Here is a 19584-nt window from a genome sequence, read left to right as displayed (position 1 = left end):
GTTTCTCTCTCTCCCTCTCCTGCCCTCCCTTCCTGTGTCTCTCTTTCCCTCCCTCCCTATTATCCTTCCTTTGTCTCCATGTCTGTCTCTCTCAAAAGGACAAAATATGAATGGTGAGATTAGTATTTTGCAAAACTTGTAAAAAGCATGCTAGAGACAACTTTTCTTCCTTAATGTCCCTTTTATTTCCCCCTCTCCCAATCCAAACCACACACTGTTTAAATATGTTCATGTGCTAATGTTTTTGGTAACTTGCCAAATGTAATTTACAGTATATAAATATAATTTATATGCTAGTACTCACATAATTTATATATAGTGAACAAATGTAATTGATAATATATAAATATAAGTTATAGCATATTTACCATAAATCCTTTAATTTTCCAATTGAAAGAAAGCTCTTACCAGAGCGGAGTTTTTCAGCCATCGACGTTCTGGAATGGGATTTCCAGCCAACAGCATGCAAGGTAGAGTCAGCTGCTGCCCTTCAATCACATTGGCTACAGCAGGGCTGATTCCAATAAGTGGAGCAACTGAATGCAAGACAGAATTTGGTATATTTAATCAGGCCTCATCTACAATACCTGCTTGTCCCTCATCTGAAAGCCAACATTAAAGTTTGCAAAATGCTATACACCTGTTACCTTTTCTGATTTTCACAACTCTGTTAGGCAGGTGCTATTATTATCTCCATTTTACAGAGCCACTACTAAGTTAGCTGAATTGCCCAGAGTTACACAATTAAAATGTTTGAGGCAGGATTCAAATTCAGATCTTCCTGACTCCAAGTCCAGCATCCAAAGGCACCAAGGGACCTAATTGTTTAGTATCTATTACAAAAAGAACATAATAACTAAAACCCAGGCCTTCTAACTAAACTGTTCTTTCTACCACAGCACATCCCTACTTTCCAAAGCAATTACAAAATATAAATGGTGAATTTTTAATAGAATCCAAAGGCTTGCATAATGATTAACATGACTATGGGAAATAGAAATCTTAAATTGTATTTAAAAGTCTGTATTTTAGGATGAAAACTTGGGAATCAAGCCTAATAATTAAGAGGAGTAAGAAATTCTGTATGTTCACTGAGAATACTAGGGTTTTTGTTTGTTTGTTTTTTAGAGAGAGAATCAAAGTATCATAACCAAGGAGCAGGCAATGAATATACTACTCAAAAGTAAATAAAATATTAAATTATTAAGCACCTCATATGCAGAGTATTTGTTATTATTTGTTAGATTCTGAGGGTGGGGATATATAAAAATTAAATAAGACATTGTTCTTGTCCATGTAAAACTCAAAATCTAGCTAATGTGACTATAAATTGATACAATTATAATAACAGTTTTAAAAATGTGAAAGTAATAGTCACTCTCACTTTCAAAGTTCACTTCCAAAAAATAAATCATAACCACTGTGCACATATCTCTTACTTTTATGTGCCTATCTCTGATATCTTTTCTAAGCTCCAGCCCTCTATTGCCAATTCTGCTGGAAACTTCCACCCTCATATCGGTAACCTTTACTTAGGTATACCTTTGCAATATGTGGAAGGCTGCAGAACAGCACTCATATTATGTATCCCTTTGCTGCTATTTAAGCTAAGAAACTGATTAACTGTACACCCAAGACCTTGAGTATTTAACTGTATATCAGAAGTTCCCTTATCTAGGGACAAAATTACCACTTAATTTCTTTGCTTCAATTTCTTCACCTGTTAAATGAGAGGATTTATTCTCACTACTGTTGTAGTTCAAATGTTCTATGAAGTTAGAAAACAATTTTTTTTAAAGATAAGCCCAGGGACTTACCTGATCATAACAGGAATAGAGTATTGGCATTAAGGTATAAAAGATAAAGAAATGAATTATTTGTTCAAAGAGTTAAGGTGCTTCTGAAAATTCTGAGATATCCTTTTAACAAAATGGTTCCCAGAGTCTTCTTACCAAGCCCTGTCACAGTTATGGTTGCCTGTGCCTGGATCTTCCCAAATTGGTTTTCAGCTTCACAAATGTAAGTACCTTTATCACTGGCCCATAAATCTAAAATAAAGAAAGAAAGAGATTTGTACCAAAGCATTACTAAGTACCAAAACATTTAACTCAATATTACTATTTCAATAAAACTTTCATAGAGAAAAATATGATTGGCTCTCTTCTTGGAATTTAAAATACTTAAGTTCTACCATCTCTCTATTCTTTCATGAATATCACCTCATTAAAACACATGGTAAACCTATTCTATATCAATTATTCAAAATCAAAATAACCAGAATAAGAGGAATTTTTTAATCAATTATCTTACTAAATGGTTGATGCAACATGAACTTTGAATTAATTTTAAAAGATTTACACTGACTCTTGGAATAACTGTTGAAAAATATTATTGGAAATTAATCTATATTTAATTACATTTCCAACCATTTCATTTTGCCAGTAACCTTATGACTACTTATCTACCGTCTGAGACTACACAGTTTGTTTCGACTTATCTTTGACTCTTCCCTCTCCAGTCTTACATATTCCCAACCTGTCGTCAAATTCCAATTCTGTTATAATTTATCCCTTCCTCATAATTTTGTTATTACAATCTCTCTTTAAATATTCATAGTGCTTTGCCTGGAGTTGTGTGGTATCATTTTAATTGGCAATTTTACCTTATAACAGAATAAAATCCATAAAAATCATTTTTTTATCATGCTATTATTCTATTGCTCAAGATCCTAAAATGACTCTTTATTGCACATCATAGCAAGTCATTTATTTCTTTCACATCGACCACAACATGTAGTAGAATCAATAAATATTTGTTAATTAATTAAGCTCACTGAGGGCTCTAGAAAATCCTTAGTTCTTAACTATGTGCAAAGTAAATATCTGTATCAGGAGTCAACAAACTACAGCCAGTAGGTCAGATTCAGCCTCACTGCCTAGCCCTCTAGCTAAAAATGGTTTTTACATTTCAAAATGAGAAGAAATTCTTAGCTCAAGGATCAAGGTAGATTTGGCCATTTGGCCTTATTTTGCTCTCCTTTGATCTATATAAAAAAATAAAAAAAAATTGGCAAATAATTCAAACATTTTGCCTTACCAAGGATAACTTTCAAATACTTTTTTAAAATGGAATGGCTTTTAATAAGTGCTTAAAATAGATGGATTTTTGAAGTCATGAGACTTAGTGGGATAAATTAATTAGATGTATTATATATTGATATATATCTATAATTAGATAGTTTACAACAGGATATTTTGGCTTCAGATAACCATAGCTCATCATCCACTGTTTCTACATTTTTTTGCAGAAAGCTCATGTATAACTTAAAATATATTACTTGAAAAAAATAAAAGTAACTAATTCTGAATAATACTTCATGCTTTTATGAAACAAGCAGTTCAAAGCTGACAAATAGAGTAAAACTCATTGACCCACTCATTGCCATAAAAATGTCAAATACATTCTTAAAAGTTGATTGTCAATTCAACATGATGATGCTGAATTGTTATATCAATAAAACATTATTTATTAATTGTGTCCTGTACGTTTTAATTTTAACCTTTTAACTGATATAATTAAAATATATGCATAAACTATATATGCTTATATACATATACATGTTTATACAATTTAACCTACTGATGATAGAGAGGGATCCTGTTCTTAGTTGACTGATGGAACTAACTGCAAAGGACCTTGAGAAGAGTGGCATGTTGTCTAGCCGTCGCCATTTGATTTTTGGTTCTGGGTATCCCTGAACATAGCAAGGTAATGTCACATTTGAGCCAATTTCCATAGATATATCGCTAGGTTCCTGTATAAAATTTGGGGAAGCTGAAAGAAATCAAGATAAGTTTATTAAAAATAGAAAAATTATGTAACATTAAGGACCATTTAATAAACATTTTCCTATTCAGAATATTAATTGAATAATATTTGTATTAGTCTAGAAACATTTTTTCTACTTAGTCACAGTCCTGTGGCACAAAGAAAAAATAAATATTTCTCTCCTTATTTTACAAATTAAAAGTTTACATTGTAAGCTGCAGAGTATCATAGATCAGTAGGGTGACCTCTTAAATCAAGTACACTTTCTTCAAAGAATTATATTACTCAATGATTAATAATGTAATGTTCTCTTTTTGACATTCATTTCATGGAACTTTTTAAAAATACTGACTTTTGGGTACTAAATTAACTAATCTCTTTTTGATAGAATTTTAATTAGAATGACTTAACAAACTTTATGTTTAAAATCTATTATGATAAATTTCCAGTGTGTATACTAGAAATCTTATTTCTGATCTGAATTCCATTCATTTCTCAAAACAGAAATATTCCTTTCACATCTATGTTTCAAAGAAAAACCCAGTTTTAGGAATCATTACTATGAATAAGAATAGGGAAGTATGAAATTCACTGAAAGGGAAAAGTTAATTCTGGGCATCCTCAAAAGAGTTGAGAAAGGATCAAGAGCACTAGTACATTAATTAACAAGTATTCATATAATTAAAGATAAGAAATATGTCACAGAGGGCCATTATAATTGGAATTCAATATAACTAAGAAATTCTTAATAAAGTTAAAAAATTAAGATTAAGATGGAAGTTAACACATCAGGAATAAGGTAGACATTTGGCTTTTCCCTAGCATTTCAATAACCAAAACATAAAGTAGTACAGGTGACGGAGATAGAAGATACATTTTGACCAACTCAGAAAAGGAGTAATAAGCATAGAGTGGTCTGTAAAATCAACTAAGTGGAATAATCAAAATGTTACAGATAATTTATGAAGCAATAATATATGAACTATTTAGCATTACTGAATATAATGCTAAATTTATTAACTTTTAATTTAAAAATAAACTTTTTAATTTAAATAATTTAAATAAATTTAAATTTTGAGGGAACGAGGAAGACAATAGGATATTTCCTTGGCAAAAAAGTAGGGAAATATATGCTAATGGATCAAAAACCATTACCAATTGCATAGATTTAAAAGCTGTAAATGAATCTTAGTTTTTCAAAATTTCAAGGTAAACATAGAATCCATTATCATGTAAAATTAACTGTGGAGTGAGAATGACAATTCCAGATAAATATGTATGGTATTTAATGCATAAATTGTTGAGCTATCCCATCTTCTGTGCTTCTGTTGAATCTAAAGTTCACAAGTATGATGACTATTTAAATTGCTAACAACAAAAAATATTACCTAAACCAAACATTCAATGTAGTATCTACTACAGATTTACTTAAGATAGTATTTAGTGATGACAAGTTATTGGAGCTATGATCCCTATTCCTCCTGCCCCCTCCTCATTAATTATATCATTTTATTCTAAACTTCTTTGTCTTCTTATGATATAATTAAAAAAAGAACAAAACCCCCCACATGTCCTCTACCATGTTTATCTTTTTCTGTGACCTTTAAACACATAAAAATTATGACAAAAAATCCATTTATTTCTTATCCCCTAATTAGCACATAAGTAATTTGTCCCCATAGCTTTTCTTCTAATTAAATTAATGTGTACTCTTTTCTCTATTTCTCTTGGGTCCTACATTTATATTTCAAATATTTACTCAGTTTTGATCTTTGGATAAAAAAGCTTAGAAATTCTCTTTTATTAAAGGTTCTTTCCACTCCATTCCTTCCAGCTCTCAGGGAAGTATACTTAGCTTCACTGTTTTTAATTTGTTTGTTTGTTTGTTTGTTTTGTGAAGGTCATACTGGGTTTCCAGGTTCTCCTCTTCTTTAATATATCAGTTGTCAAATCTTATGTGATCTTTACTGTGTCTCCTTGGTATTTGGACTCTTTCTTTTTGGCTACCTGTAAGGTTTTTTTTAATTTTACTTAAAAGTTCTAGATTTTGGTTGTGACATTCCCAGGCATTTTCATTATATAAATTCTTTTAAAGAGGTGATGTGGATTCTATTTTCACTTTGTCCTCTGATTGCAATATTTCTGGGGAGTTATAATTCATAATTTCTGGAGATATTGTCTCTAGAATTCTATTTTCCTTTTAGAACTGTTTCTTGTACAATTTTATATCTTCATCATACCTAGCAGAGTGCCTTTTATATTAAATGTACTTAATAAATAGTTATCAGGATTCTATGATTTTAAAACATGACTTCACATAACTTGGATTTGTGTCGTGTGTGTGTGTGTGTGTGTGTGTGTGTGTGTGTGTGTGTGTGTAGGCTTTTTCTCCAACAAAGATTTTTCTTCTAGGTGGAAAAATAAAAGAGAAAGGCACTCTGCCAATAAAGGTATGGATTCTGTAGGCTTTTGTGTTTCCAATGTGTTTTAACTGAATCCAAAATATGTGCTCTTAATAAAAAAAATATACACTGTGGCTTGATAATATGTTTAAAGCAGTATTTATGTGTGTGCTTTGTATGTATGTATATTTGTATGTGTATATATTGTGTCTCTGTACTTAGCTTTATCTCAGTCCCCTGATATAGGTATTAAACTCTCCAAAAAGAATGAAATTGGTAAAATAGAATAGTTTTTACAGATAGCCAGTTCTTCAGACCAAGAGTTAATCCTATATCTTTCTCTGAAGTGATCAAAGTGAAGTGAAGCTAGCCAAATTTCTTCTGTGCACTATATGTTATAGGTCCAGTGACTTTTTAGTATCTTAAAAAATGAAATTTAAAATCTTAGCATGCAGACATATATATTATGGGAATGTAGTAAAAAATTAACATAGAAGGGATATTCAGAAACCAGAAATTTGCGAAGGATCATAGTAATGAACCATTTCAATTGCAATCCATTTTATTGTCACATCAGCACATAAGCATCAGTGAATCAGAGAAATAGGAAAAAAAGCCAAAGTAAAGTTGGAAAATAATAAAAACTGACACATAGGTGACAATTTAGTCTTTAAAATAATTCTACATATATTTTTCTCATTTGTTTCTCATTGAGAGTTTATGAGGTAAGTGCTACAGGTGTCATTATCTTGGTGAAAGCCAAGATCCATTATCTTGGATCACACAGACTTTTACTGTTGTAGAGATATAACAAACAGGTTGATGCACCTAGGCTGGGGAGTATAGGGATGCCAAGGACAGTTCTTAACTATATGACTCTACCTCTCCATTTTGGGGTGTGAGGTGGGAGGGAGGGGAGACTACCTTCCTTTATCTCTTCATCTGGATATTTCTTCCAACACCCTTCACATACTCCTAATTCTACTCTTACAAGAAAATTAGAGACTATTTCTTTTTTCCACAATAAAATAAAGACATTTATAAGAAACCTTTTATAATAATGACTTCTTTACCTTTATAACTCAAATAAATTATTTCAGAGAGCACTAAAGACTAAGACTACCCTTACAAGGATAAGAATATCTCACTATCTCTTAACTAAAGCAGAACTAACTATGGCCCTTAATGTCATAAGAGTCTTCTTATAACATACTCAATAGGATTCTTAACTATTTCTGTAATTGCCAAAGTAGTGGATTGTCAGGGGGAAGTTGTGAGATATTCCTAATGAGAAATTGTCATGTAAAAGAAGGATTAGTCTTATTCTGTTCCCAGAGGGCAGAACTAGGGATAAGTGGTGGAAGTTTCAAGCCTAACACATTTAGGCTTGATGTCAAAAAAAGCTTCCTAACAATTAGAGCCGTCCAAAAGGGGAATAGGTTACTTAAGGCCAGAAACTGCACAGACTATCTTCCTTAATATCAACTGGCTTTTGGAACCTGACCAGAGGAAGTTGCTTTTTCCCATGGGAAATAGTGGATTCCCACTGACAGGAGGTCTACAAGCAAAGACGAGATGATCACTCATATAGTACGTTATACTGGGGTTTCTAGGTATCTTCTTTCTTAACATAATATGATTCCATGAAATTATCTTCCCCAAATAAATAAACTACTTTGATCACAGTTCTATTCATTTAAAATGAAGAAGTTTCTCAAGTACTCAGTGAAATTGGGCAATGAAGATGACCAATTTGGAAAAATCGGGCAAAAAGGACTGTTTCTCCCTTAATTTTCTAACTCCAGAAAAACAATCAAATAAAGACTTTTCTTTTTTAAAGTTAATTTTTGTGCTTGTTGTTTTAAATGCATGGCTTGGTGCACAGAGCATCTGGACTGGAGTCAGGAAAACCTAAATTCTAGTAGACCCAAATTCAAATAGACTCTTACTAGCCATGTAGTCCTGAACAAGTCACTTAATCCTATTTGTTCCTGATATTCATTTGTAAAATGAGCTGGAGAAGGAAATGGCAAACCACTCTAGTATCTTTGCAAAGAAAACCCCAAGTGAGGTAAGGGACTGAAATGGCTGAACAGCTGCAAAATATTTGTGATTTCATAAGACTGATCTTTCTCCCACTTTCCCTTCTCTATCTTCCCCTCTCCCACTGTGGCCAAAAAAAAGGTAAATATTCAAAGGAAAGAGGGTACTAGATTTCCAGATGATATATACATTCTTACCAGGTAGTTAAGTAAAGTGATTATCTAAGTTAATAATAACAAGAGACATTACTGAAACTAACCATTCAATGGAATATATACAATAATTCATTTAAGATAGAATTTAGCAATAACAACTTATTGCAATTGTCATTCTCCTTCCCCTTTAAAAAAGAATCATTTGTTCTCTAAAGACTCCATAGGTTTAAGTCATTAATATTGGTTAATAACTACAGACAGTATATGATTAATAATTTTGAAACAAATTTTTGAGATTACTGGAAGATAGACTATCTTGTCTTGTGACACATTTTTGTTTACTCTAGTGATAATTAAAATAGATACTAACTTTGGCAACTCTTGCACCACCACATGAGACAAACAGATTGATATAAGAATTTCCCCTCCCCAAGGGGTTGAGCATACTGTGTTGAATTTACCAGACCACAAAATACTAAACCATAACCTCAGAATGAAATCCAAGGCAGTACAAAATGCTACAAATAAAATCTCTGCCAGGACTAACTTTGTGTTTGATGTAGTCACTGTTCCCTTCTTCAGAATGACTTCATAATCTACTAGTTCTTTTTCAGAAGAATAAAAATTATTGGTAACTTTCCCTGTTGACCTGAAATGGTACCAATTAAAGTTGAAGTCTGGGGTTGGGGAGGAGATGGAACTAGGAAAAGGAAAAGAAGCTCACCACAAGAAGTAAGCAACCAAGAATTACATTAAATTTTTAAAATACAATTTGATGTCATGGACATAAAGTAATAGAATCACAAATTTAGTAACTGGAGAGCTTAAAAAAAATAAGCCATACTAATATAGCTAAAATCATGTTCCTCTTTCAAGTCACAAAATACCTAAATTTAAATAAAAAAGTGAAAGATCCAAATTACTCTGGCACTCAAATTAACATTTATATAGTGCTTCAGTCTTGACACTCAGTATTTCACAAGATCCTTCTGGTTAAATCTAATTAAGTTACCTTAATATAAGAAGAAAAACTAGTGGTCTTTACATATTTATTCTAAGTACTGTTAGCATTAATTTTGCATTTTTATATTATCTTTTAATGTTCAAAGAATGAAATAAATACTGAAAACAAAAAAAACCACAGTCATCTTGCATAGGATTTATCATTCTAGCACATTTATAGAATCTGGGATACATCTAGAAGATCGAACATGGACATATCTCTGGATATATGTTCAAAAGAAATGAGAAATTCAAAGACAATGATAAAATTTATCTGCTACTATGGCTTCTTTCTTTCTTTCATTCATTGACTGCCATACCATTTGTTAGCATGTTATGCTTCAGAAGAGATCTATTCTATAAAAACTCTAAAGTAGCAGCAGAGAATGAGGATACGCCTCAGAAGTGGTTGCCAAATGGCATGAAAATTAACTATAGATTTGATTTGCCTAGGAATAAGGCTAAAACCATTGGAACTAGTAATTCAATGGACAATTTAATAATGGAAGTTCCTTTCCTTTTCCCTTCCATTATCCTTTTCTTGATACCCTCTTTCTTTCCTTCTCCTCTCCATTCGTTTATTTTTCTTTTCTTCCCTTTCCCTGTCCTCTATTTTTCTTCCTAGACATTATTTTCCTCTTCTTTTCTTTATCCTTATCCTCTTTTCCCTTCCTTGCCCTTTGCCTTGCTTCTCTTCTTTCCTTCTCTATCTTTCCCCTTCCTCTCCATTCTTTGTGTTTTCCTATGTTAAGACAAAGTATATGCCCTACCATCAATAAAGTCAACCATAATTTGGTAAAGCTTTTTCAACCTTAGAAAAGTTATTTATATATTTTGATGCAAGATGTCCAGGACTATGAAAACTACCATACTCTTAAAGATAGGCATCTAACTGTTCACTTAAATTAATGAATATATGATGAAGCTATAGTCTAGATACTATTTTTATATAGTTTTCAGAAGAAGAGATACACATCTTTTTGTCTTCCACCAAGTTGCTACCACAACATTTGTTGAACTTGCACTATATATTGGGAGATGTTATTTGTGAGTGGTTAGAACATCAATCTTAAAACTGAAGTGAAATAAAAGATTTGTGAAATGTAAGAGACCAAGTTGCCAATTAATAATCATTTGTACCTCTACTATCTATCCTCAAACAAGAACCTTAAATATTACTTTATATTCCAATATCCAGACATATATCTTTTCAAATTTGGGGTCATCGAGGATGACTCTTGATGGAAACATTTCTAAACATTGCTCATTTAATATAACAGTATTTAGCTATAGTTAGTATAGCAATGAAAATCTTAACTCTTGCTTAATATCAAGCTTCCAATTTTATACTCAATTATACTTTATCATCTTAATTTAATTGAACATTGAAAAGTAACTGGCTGATTCTGAAATATCATTGATGAAAGAATGGGGGGGGGTTGAAAATCTATTCATTCTCTATGGACATGGATAAGATGCTTACAGCCAACATCCAAAGTTATGTGACCAGTTGCCCTTCCAGCTTCATTGACTGCTACACAGGTATAATCACCAGCATCCAAATCTTGGGTCTCTTGAATTTTCAGAATGCCTCGTAGTGAGTCAATATGGAGAAATGCAGAAGCCCTCAATTCAAGATCACCTAAATTGAAACAAAAATAAATTAAAAATGAATATTCCCCATAATTTTTGTAATCAAATTTTGTGATCAAATATGAGACATACTTGGTAAAATAATATGAAATAATTTATGATAAGACCTTTGGATATATATTTTCTTAAATAATATTTATTTATTTAATATTTTCCCCAGTAATATTTAAAACATTTTTTTTACACTGAAAAAATCTTTTGGGTTTCAGATTCTTTCCTGTATCTCAACCTGCAGCCCCCATTAAGAAACCACATGTGCAGCCCTCTTTGTAGTGGCCAGAAACTGGAAACTGAGTGGATGTCCATCAATTAGAGAATGGCTGAATAAATTGTGGTATATGAATATTATGGAATATTATTGTTCTGTAAGAAATGACCAGCAGGATGATTTCAGAAAGGCCTGGAGATACTTACATGAACTGATGCTGAGTGAAAAGAGCAGGACCAGAAGATCATCATATACTTCAACAACAGTACTATATGATGATCATTTCTGTTGGACATGTCCCTCTTCAACAATGAGATGAATCCTCCAATAGAGCAGTAATGAACTGAACCAGCTACACTCAGCGAAAGAACTCTGGGAGATAACTATGAATCACTACATAGAATTCCCAATCCATCTATTTATGTCCACCTACATTTTTTATTTCCTTCACAGGCTAATTGTACACTATTTCAAAGTCCAATTCTTTTTGTATAGCAAAATAACTGTTTGGACATGTATACATATATTGTATTTAACTTATATTTTTAACATATTTAACATGTATTGATCAACCTGCCATCTGGGGGAAGGGGTGGGGGAAAGGAGAGGAAAAGTTGGAACAAAAGATTTGGCAATTGTCAATGCTGAAAAATTACCCATGCATATATCTTGTAAATAAAAAGCTATAATAAAAAATATTCTACCTCAAAAAAAAATTTAAAAAAAGAAACCACATGGGAGTTATGCAAAACATTTCCATAAAATCATGTTGTGAAAGAAAACAAGGATCTCCTACCCTAATAAAAAATACCCTCAAGAAAAATAAAGTTAAAAAATAAAGAGTATGATTCAATCTGTATTCAGATATTATCAGTTTCTTCTCTCGGTATGGAAAGGATTTTTCATCATGAGTCTTTCAGAGTAGTTGTGGATCATTGTATTACTGAGAATAGCTAAATCATTTACAGCTTGGTCATCCCAGAACATTGCTATTACTTTGTATACAATACATTTCACTTTGCTTGAGTTCAAGGAGGACTTTCCAGTTTTTTTCCAAGAACATTCTGCTCATCACTTCCCAAAGAAAAATAAAATTCCAAAACAATCATACACTACAATTTATTCAGCCACTCCCCAATTAACAGGCATTCCCTTGATTTTCAATTCTTTGTCTTGATAAGAGAGCTGCCTCAAATATTGTTTGCATATATAGGTTCCTTGCTCCTCCCCCTTTTAAAAATCTCTGTTGGTACTCATTTCCTAGTGACATTGTTAGGTCAAAGGATATGTATGAATTTATGGCTCTTTGGACATAAATCATATCTTTAGATCATTTATCAATTAGGGCACATTTTCAAGACTAAAACTGCTAACATGTTTGTTTTTGAGGAGCAACCAATAACCATGAACTAGTTTTTCCAGACTAGATTCCTATAGGACTGATTACCTAATCCTATAACCCCAACTCTATAAACTGGGAAATAGGAGTTAAGGAATAGAGTCACTGGTCCCTCAAAAAATTACTAGAAAAGCTGCTGAGCCTTACTTCCAATCCCCTCTAACTTCAGGGTATACAGGAAATGGAAAAACTATGATATGTCTATTGGCTTTTTACAACTCATGATCAGTAAAAGCTAGACAATTTCCCTTCACTTAATCTCCTTCCTTCAGTTTCATGCAGTGTCAAGTCACTCTGTCTAGAAATGGTTAAAGCCAGGAATTTAAGGTTGGCTTAAATAGCATCATGAATATTTCTATTATTTATTCACTATAAATATATAATGTTCAAGTACATTATTGTTTAGAGTTTTTTTATAACTCCAAACTCCTTTAAAAATATTGTTTCTGTAACAGTGTTCTTTCTTAATTCCTAACAACTAACCGTGGAATCCAAGCCTTTTGTTAACTGAAGTCTCACCAGATCTGTTTCAGGAGTGCTAGGAAGAAAAAACTTCCTCTATTTATACATCTTCTCATAAATATTTAATTGGGGGGCAGCTAGGTGGCATAGTGGTTAAAGCAGTGGCCCTGGAATCAGGAGGACCTGAGTTAAAATTCAACCTCAGACCTTTACTACCCTTGTGACTTTGAGCAATTCACTTAACTCAACTGCCTCAAAAAAAATTAACTAGAGTACTGAGAAGTCAAAGGACTTGTCTACAATCATATAATCACCATAATCCTGAGGCTCAGCTTCAAAGAAGCCTTCTTGATTCAGAGGCTAACTCCACAGACCATAAAAATACAGGGTCTCTCAGAAGTGTGTATCTTAAAAGATAATGACCAAATTTCAGTATGGCAATAACTCCCCTGGGCTCAACCAAATCTAATGGGATGAGAAGGACTGGAGAACTAAAAGGGGAGCTGCAGGTCATTGAGGGTTACTTTGCAAAATTGGTTTGAGAATCACCAAAGAGTTACTAACTCTGTGACCTTAGGTCACCAGTGCAGGTCTCAATTTTCTTATTTATAAAGTGAGGGATCTGGTCCAGATGCTAAGTAAAATTTCTTGAAGCAATAAGTTTATGATCTGAAGTACTGTTTCCCAATGTGTTCTAGGAATGTAGGCATTCCTTGCAACTACACAAAAGAGCCATACATTGCAGTTCTAGATACCATGAAAAAAGCTGGTTCAAATTCCATATGGCAAAGGGACAATTCTAAAGATTCTTCAGATCACCAAATGGAACATTATTCAACAGATGTAAAGCAATGGGCAGATTTCTTTTTCTAAAAGAGCTTCAAATAAAAAGAAATTACATTAAAAACAGCTGTTAATGCCAAAACTAAGTATTTTTCAGCATTCCAAAAAAATAATCATCCTCTTGAGTTTGCTACTACATACCATGAGAAAATGGGAAGAAGCAAATAAAGCAGTGTCTATGAGCCTCTGAGAAATTATCATAAATAAAAGCAGATGATGTTGACATAAACTTTCCTCCCACTATGGGAGGATGGAGTGTGACCTTGCTATTCATCACATCTTAAAATATTTGGTCTTGATGCCTTGGGTTTTTTTTGCCTCTTATTTCTTTCGTCTGCAGTTGTATTTGGTCATAACAAGATTAAATACTTTAGTTGAGTTGTTTTCCCCCCACAAATTACAATTAAAATTCTAAAATGTAGCAGTAATGAAACACAGCAACATAATTTAGAAAGTTGAATTTCACTGAAAGCAATCCAGTTTACTACTTGCAGGTCAGATGTTTGTATATATTCTTTCTTTTCTGCCTTTGTTTTCATGAGAAAAAATGTATCAAATTACATGCAAAAATACATCAAATTACTAGGGTCATCAGAAACCCTAGATATGAATTCTAGAAGAAATACATAATCATAATAATTTGCATAATTAAAATTAAGCAAAGATAATTTTCTTATCTTACTGGCTTTCCTGATCCCTGGGATTCCTTTTACTTCAGAATGTATGATCTTATGTTCATTTAATTCCACTATGTAACACAGCAGAAGAATTATTTAAACTTTTCTAAGACCTTTTTCAGGCATTTAAAATTTTCCTATTTGTACTGATTTTCCCTTCATTTTACTGAGCCCCTCACATTATAACCTTTACTTAGTTCTGGCTATGATGGACAGGGAAAACTGCTGGCCATATTCCTTGAAATAGAACCTTTCACCTAATTCAGTCATAAGGGTAATCTAGTTAAATAAATTCAGTGCCTTTAATGTTTCTGAAAGCTCCATTTTTTGCTACATTTTAATGATCTCCCTGCTTCTCCGTTGGGAATTTTTTTAAGACCTAAAAGGAAGAATCTGAGTGCTTGATGGTTAATCTATAATTTTGGAACATGTCATTGCTAGTCTAATTGAAATAAAAAAGATATTTGTATAAACTTTTCAATTAGAATTTTCTGGAGAAGGGTTGATAGAAGAGGTATTTATGGAATAATTCTCAGGCTCTCTTTTGTTACCATTTTTTCCTATCCTCACATACATATAACAGAAACCAATTACCTGAAGAGTGTAGGGAAACAGCAAGTACAAGAGTACTAAGAGAGCACTCCATCATTTGGGAGAAATCTACTTAGCTATTTGTATTGCTTTGTGTAGATTATTGATAGAATCTGAATCATTTTTCTCTAATTTAAAAACACTCACTATTAGTGAAATAGAAATAACCAGTAAGCTCAATTTCCCTAAGTATTTTTTTAAAATTCTCAAAGTCTATTAGGGATGAACTTTTTTTCTTAAAAAGCCAGTTTCCACAAATTGTTTCTCTTGGATATAAAATAGATTTATAATATTTTCCAATTATTTATTCAAACATTTTGGGTCATTACAAATTAATCTGTGTTGAAAAAAACAAACTGAATTAGCAAAAACAATTAGAGAAAAGTTCTCCCTCCAGAGGAAATGGCATTATAAATATTTAATTCACCGGACAAAGGAAATGGTGTTACCCTTTTCTATCATTAAATGTGTTTGTTTTCTGTATGAAAACTTTCTTCTTTTCACTTCATGTTTCCCAGGGCTCGAGGTGAATCCATAATTTTATGATTATGACATCAACTTGTTACTATGGGAATGTTTGGGATATAACAAACAGAATAATAACAATAATTCTTTGAACTGCTTAACATTTTTCATCTGAGGATTACAAAACATTTTACAAGTAATAATACTAGCAACAATTCATAAAGTGTTTGTAAGGGTATTTTTCCTTCTCATTTATATGGTTGCATTGAAATAGCAAAAATTACTATGCCCATAAACATTAAAGAAAGGCAGAACTTAAATTCCTGACTCCCATTCAGTACTGTCTTCACAGGATCCTATAAAGGGTCAAGCAATTATGCTATTCTATTATGTAATTATAGTAAATATGTGTGTCTCTGTATGTATACTTTATATATACAATAGCATATATATAATTATAGTACAGAGTTAAGATCATTCAGGGTACTAAAGAGAACTAGATTCCAAGGCCCGAACTCTGCCACTATTTTTTTGTGCAATCAAGAGATATGTTAATTCTCCTCTCAGGTCTTCCATTAATTCATATATAAAATGAGTGAACTGGATGAATTCAGCAGTTCTTGTTTGTTTGTTTTTTCCATTTCATGAAAACCGCTGGTGAAATCTATAGAGTCCTTCTTAGACTAATGTTTTAAAAATGATTTTAAAAACACATAAGGAAACCAACTATATTGAAATGCAGTTGTCAGTTTTTAATTTCACAGGCTCCAGGTTAAGGAACCCTTGACTAAATAATAGTTGATGGGCTTAACAGTTTCAAGTGGGACAATATAAAGTTATGAATTAGAACAAGGAGTCATCTAATATATGATGAACCCAATAATGAAATACATTTCTTTTTCCATCAAACATTCTGAAACTTCAAGAGATACATTTGCTTAAAAATGTTAATATTGAAAGCTTTTCAGAAACTCTACAAAACTTCCTAATAGTACTATCTTCATAGTAATAGTAATTAAAAGACTTGAATTCAGGTTCCAAGACTGCCATTTATAAAATGTTTGTCCTTGAGCAGGTCATTTGTTTCATTCATTTCAATAAATCTATGATATTTACTGTACGTGGTATTGTATAGGGGATATATAATATTTAGCAAAGACACACTTGATAATATGTGACAAATGTGATAATGCATTATTAGGTAGAAAACAAAATGTCACATGAGATCAAGATCAGACAAAGGGTATCAGAGGTTTCTTAGAAGGCATACCATTTGTGTAATGCTTTAAAAATAAGAAAATTAAATTAATGTAAGGAGAAATGGAAGATGTTTCAGGCACAGAGAAGTTTTCATATTAGATTGGGATGACAAAACCTTAATTACACAGAAAAGCTTACAAAAAGAATCATATGATATCAATTATTCAAAGTTCTTATAACCATAAAGCTCTGTACAAATGTCAGCCAAAATGGGAAGTACCATCATCAAAATAGCTTATGTGAGGCAATTTGGTCAAATGCAGAGAGTCTGGATAAGGCTGAAATGGGAAAACTTTGGTTCAAATTCCACCTTTGACATTTACAAGCTGTGTACCCATGAGCAAGTAAATCTCTCTCTGAGTTTAATCAATGCTTTAAGACTTATCTAATAAATGATAGATGGGCTGTAGTCTTTATCCGCTCAATACTAATGAAATCATATTTTAAAAACATATTGTTGTGTAATTGAGCCTTCCATATAAACTTTATAGATATAGATATATTTATATCTATATGTACATATATATAGTCTAAAGATTAAACAAGCTAAGTTTAAAAACCCCAAAAGCAAAATTTTTGTTCTAAAATTAGTGAATTTTTTCAGCTATGATGACTCAGGGATATAGTTTACCAAGGCATACAAGAATTGTGATCTACATTGGCGGATGAAGTGCCATCAGAGATGCAACACAGAATATAAAGTATATTATTAGATTTGCAGCCAGGGAAACCATTTAGATCCTAAATCTGCTGCTTACTAACTACATGATTTTGGCCAAATAATGTAAATTCTTTGAACTTTAATAGCCTTTTCTGTGAAATGGGAAGGTTGGACTAGATGACCTCTAAAAAACTTTTCAGCTCTACATCTATAATCTTATGATCAAGATAATTACAGATCCTTGTTTTTTCTATGGCACTTTATTGTGACAAGATAGTTTATATATACTTTGAATGTAAGAACCCTAAAGAGGCAAGTGATGTGTTATTATTAATATTTTACTGATGAGGGAACTAAGATTCCAAAAGGTAGTAACCAATTCTGCTAACTCTAAATCTAGTATTCTTTCCAATATATTTTTCTGCTGTTTTAAAGAAAATAAACTCAAATTGGTGAGGATATTTTAAATCTTGACTATGGTATTTCTGGAGAATATGCTACAATACAGGAAGAAATCCTAAACTAACAAAGAGAATGTTCAGCTGGACTAGCAGAGAACTTTTCCGTCTTTAATTTTCACGGTTCTGTAATCTACACCAGATGTGAAGTGCTGAAACTTTAGAGTTCAAAACTGATCTCCAGTCACCACTGAGGTCATAAACACATTTTTATGGTGCTGCTAAGTCTCACACCAAAACAAACTTTTAACAAATCATTTTTTTTGGGGGGGAAGCAAAATGAAACAGATAAATTTAACAAATGTACCTTTAAACCATTTGACTTGAGGCGAAGGAACACCAGTGGTTTGACATTCCATAACTGTTGTGTCCCCCAAGGCAACCAAGAGTTCACTCTGAACTACGGTCAACTTTGGGGCATCTGAAAAGGAAGAAGGTATATAACATAATCAGTATGTATCACAGCAGTTGCTCCACCATGCTTTCAGAATTAATAAAGAACTTTTTTGGTTTGTGTATAGCTGTGCTATATAACATATTGTACATGTACAAAATGAAAAGAATACATATGTATACACATGGAAAACTAAGCATTTTTAAGATTAAAACAATTACAATACATTTTCCCAAATAGATCTATACAAAATTAGGAACAAATTTAAAAAATTTTAGGCAACAAATTATTTAAAAGCATCACTAGAAAATAACAAAGTGAAAAGGTTGCTCTTTAAGGAATGCTCTTTAAGGAAAAAAATAAATTTAAAATGTTTTTATCATTGCACACATTAATTTGAGAATCATACAATATGAATTATAAATAAGCTTTTCCACCTTATTTTGATGCCAAAAATGACAAATTATAGTGAAAGAATTTGTATTTTCAGAGTAAACGGAAGATTAAAAAATATTATTTAAAAATTTATAGGACAAAAATTAATGACAGAGTATAATTACTATTGCTCCTATCCAATAGTTTTTCATCAGTAATAATGGGAAACCCACTTATATCATTGTACTTAGGGCCTATAAATTTGAGGAGTTTTTTGGAAGTGCCTAGAGTTCACACAAGAACATCAAATTGTTTAAATATGAAGTCTAAAGGTTAATCATTTTTATAAACCATATAAGAAAACAAAAAGAATCACATAAAATGCATATAGCATTAAATAAAATGTCATAATCCATCTTAAATAATGACAAAATATAATATTTTGTGAGTAGAAAAAAGGGAAGTTGATATCACTTTTGGATGTCTAAGATTAAGGAGGATTTGAAATAGTAGAGTATATTAAAGAATGAACCAACCATTTGAAAATTTCCTTGGCTAAACAATGCATCCACTCACAAACATTAATGTTTCAATAAGTTATATTTTTCATTTCAAAATATTAAAAATTATAATGTCTAAAATATCTTTTATGATTATCAATTTCTATAAATAATAGCATTTCTGTAATTGCTTTTTTATCATCCACTC

At 31.8% G+C, this 19584-nt stretch overlaps 1 protein-coding gene across 3 annotated transcripts in view; it reads right to left on the bottom strand.

Moving 5' to 3' along the window:
• Nucleotides 1-19584, bottom strand: part of HMCN1 (hemicentin 1) — a 465183-nt gene that overhangs the window by 209588 nt on the left and 236011 nt on the right. For all 3 annotated transcript variants that reach the window (XM_031937038.1, XM_031937039.1, XM_003767514.3), the window contains exons 14-18: nucleotides 18415-18528; nucleotides 10914-11072; nucleotides 3640-3834; nucleotides 1953-2048; nucleotides 409-536 (exon numbers count right to left, since the gene is read on the bottom strand). In XM_031937038.1, the coding sequence (XP_031792898.1) occupies nucleotides 409-536; nucleotides 1953-2048; nucleotides 3640-3834; nucleotides 10914-11072; nucleotides 18415-18528 (692 nt within the window). The remainder of the gene's footprint in view (nucleotides 1-408; nucleotides 537-1952; nucleotides 2049-3639; nucleotides 3835-10913; nucleotides 11073-18414; nucleotides 18529-19584) is intronic.

Source organism: Sarcophilus harrisii, chromosome 4 (assembly GCF_902635505.1).
Source record: "Sarcophilus harrisii chromosome 4, mSarHar1.11, whole genome shotgun sequence".
Classification (NCBI taxonomy): Eukaryota; Metazoa; Chordata; class Mammalia; order Dasyuromorphia; family Dasyuridae; genus Sarcophilus; species Sarcophilus harrisii.
The sequence above is the reverse complement of the archived record's forward strand: the minus strand, read 5'-3'. Positions and strand labels throughout refer to the sequence as shown.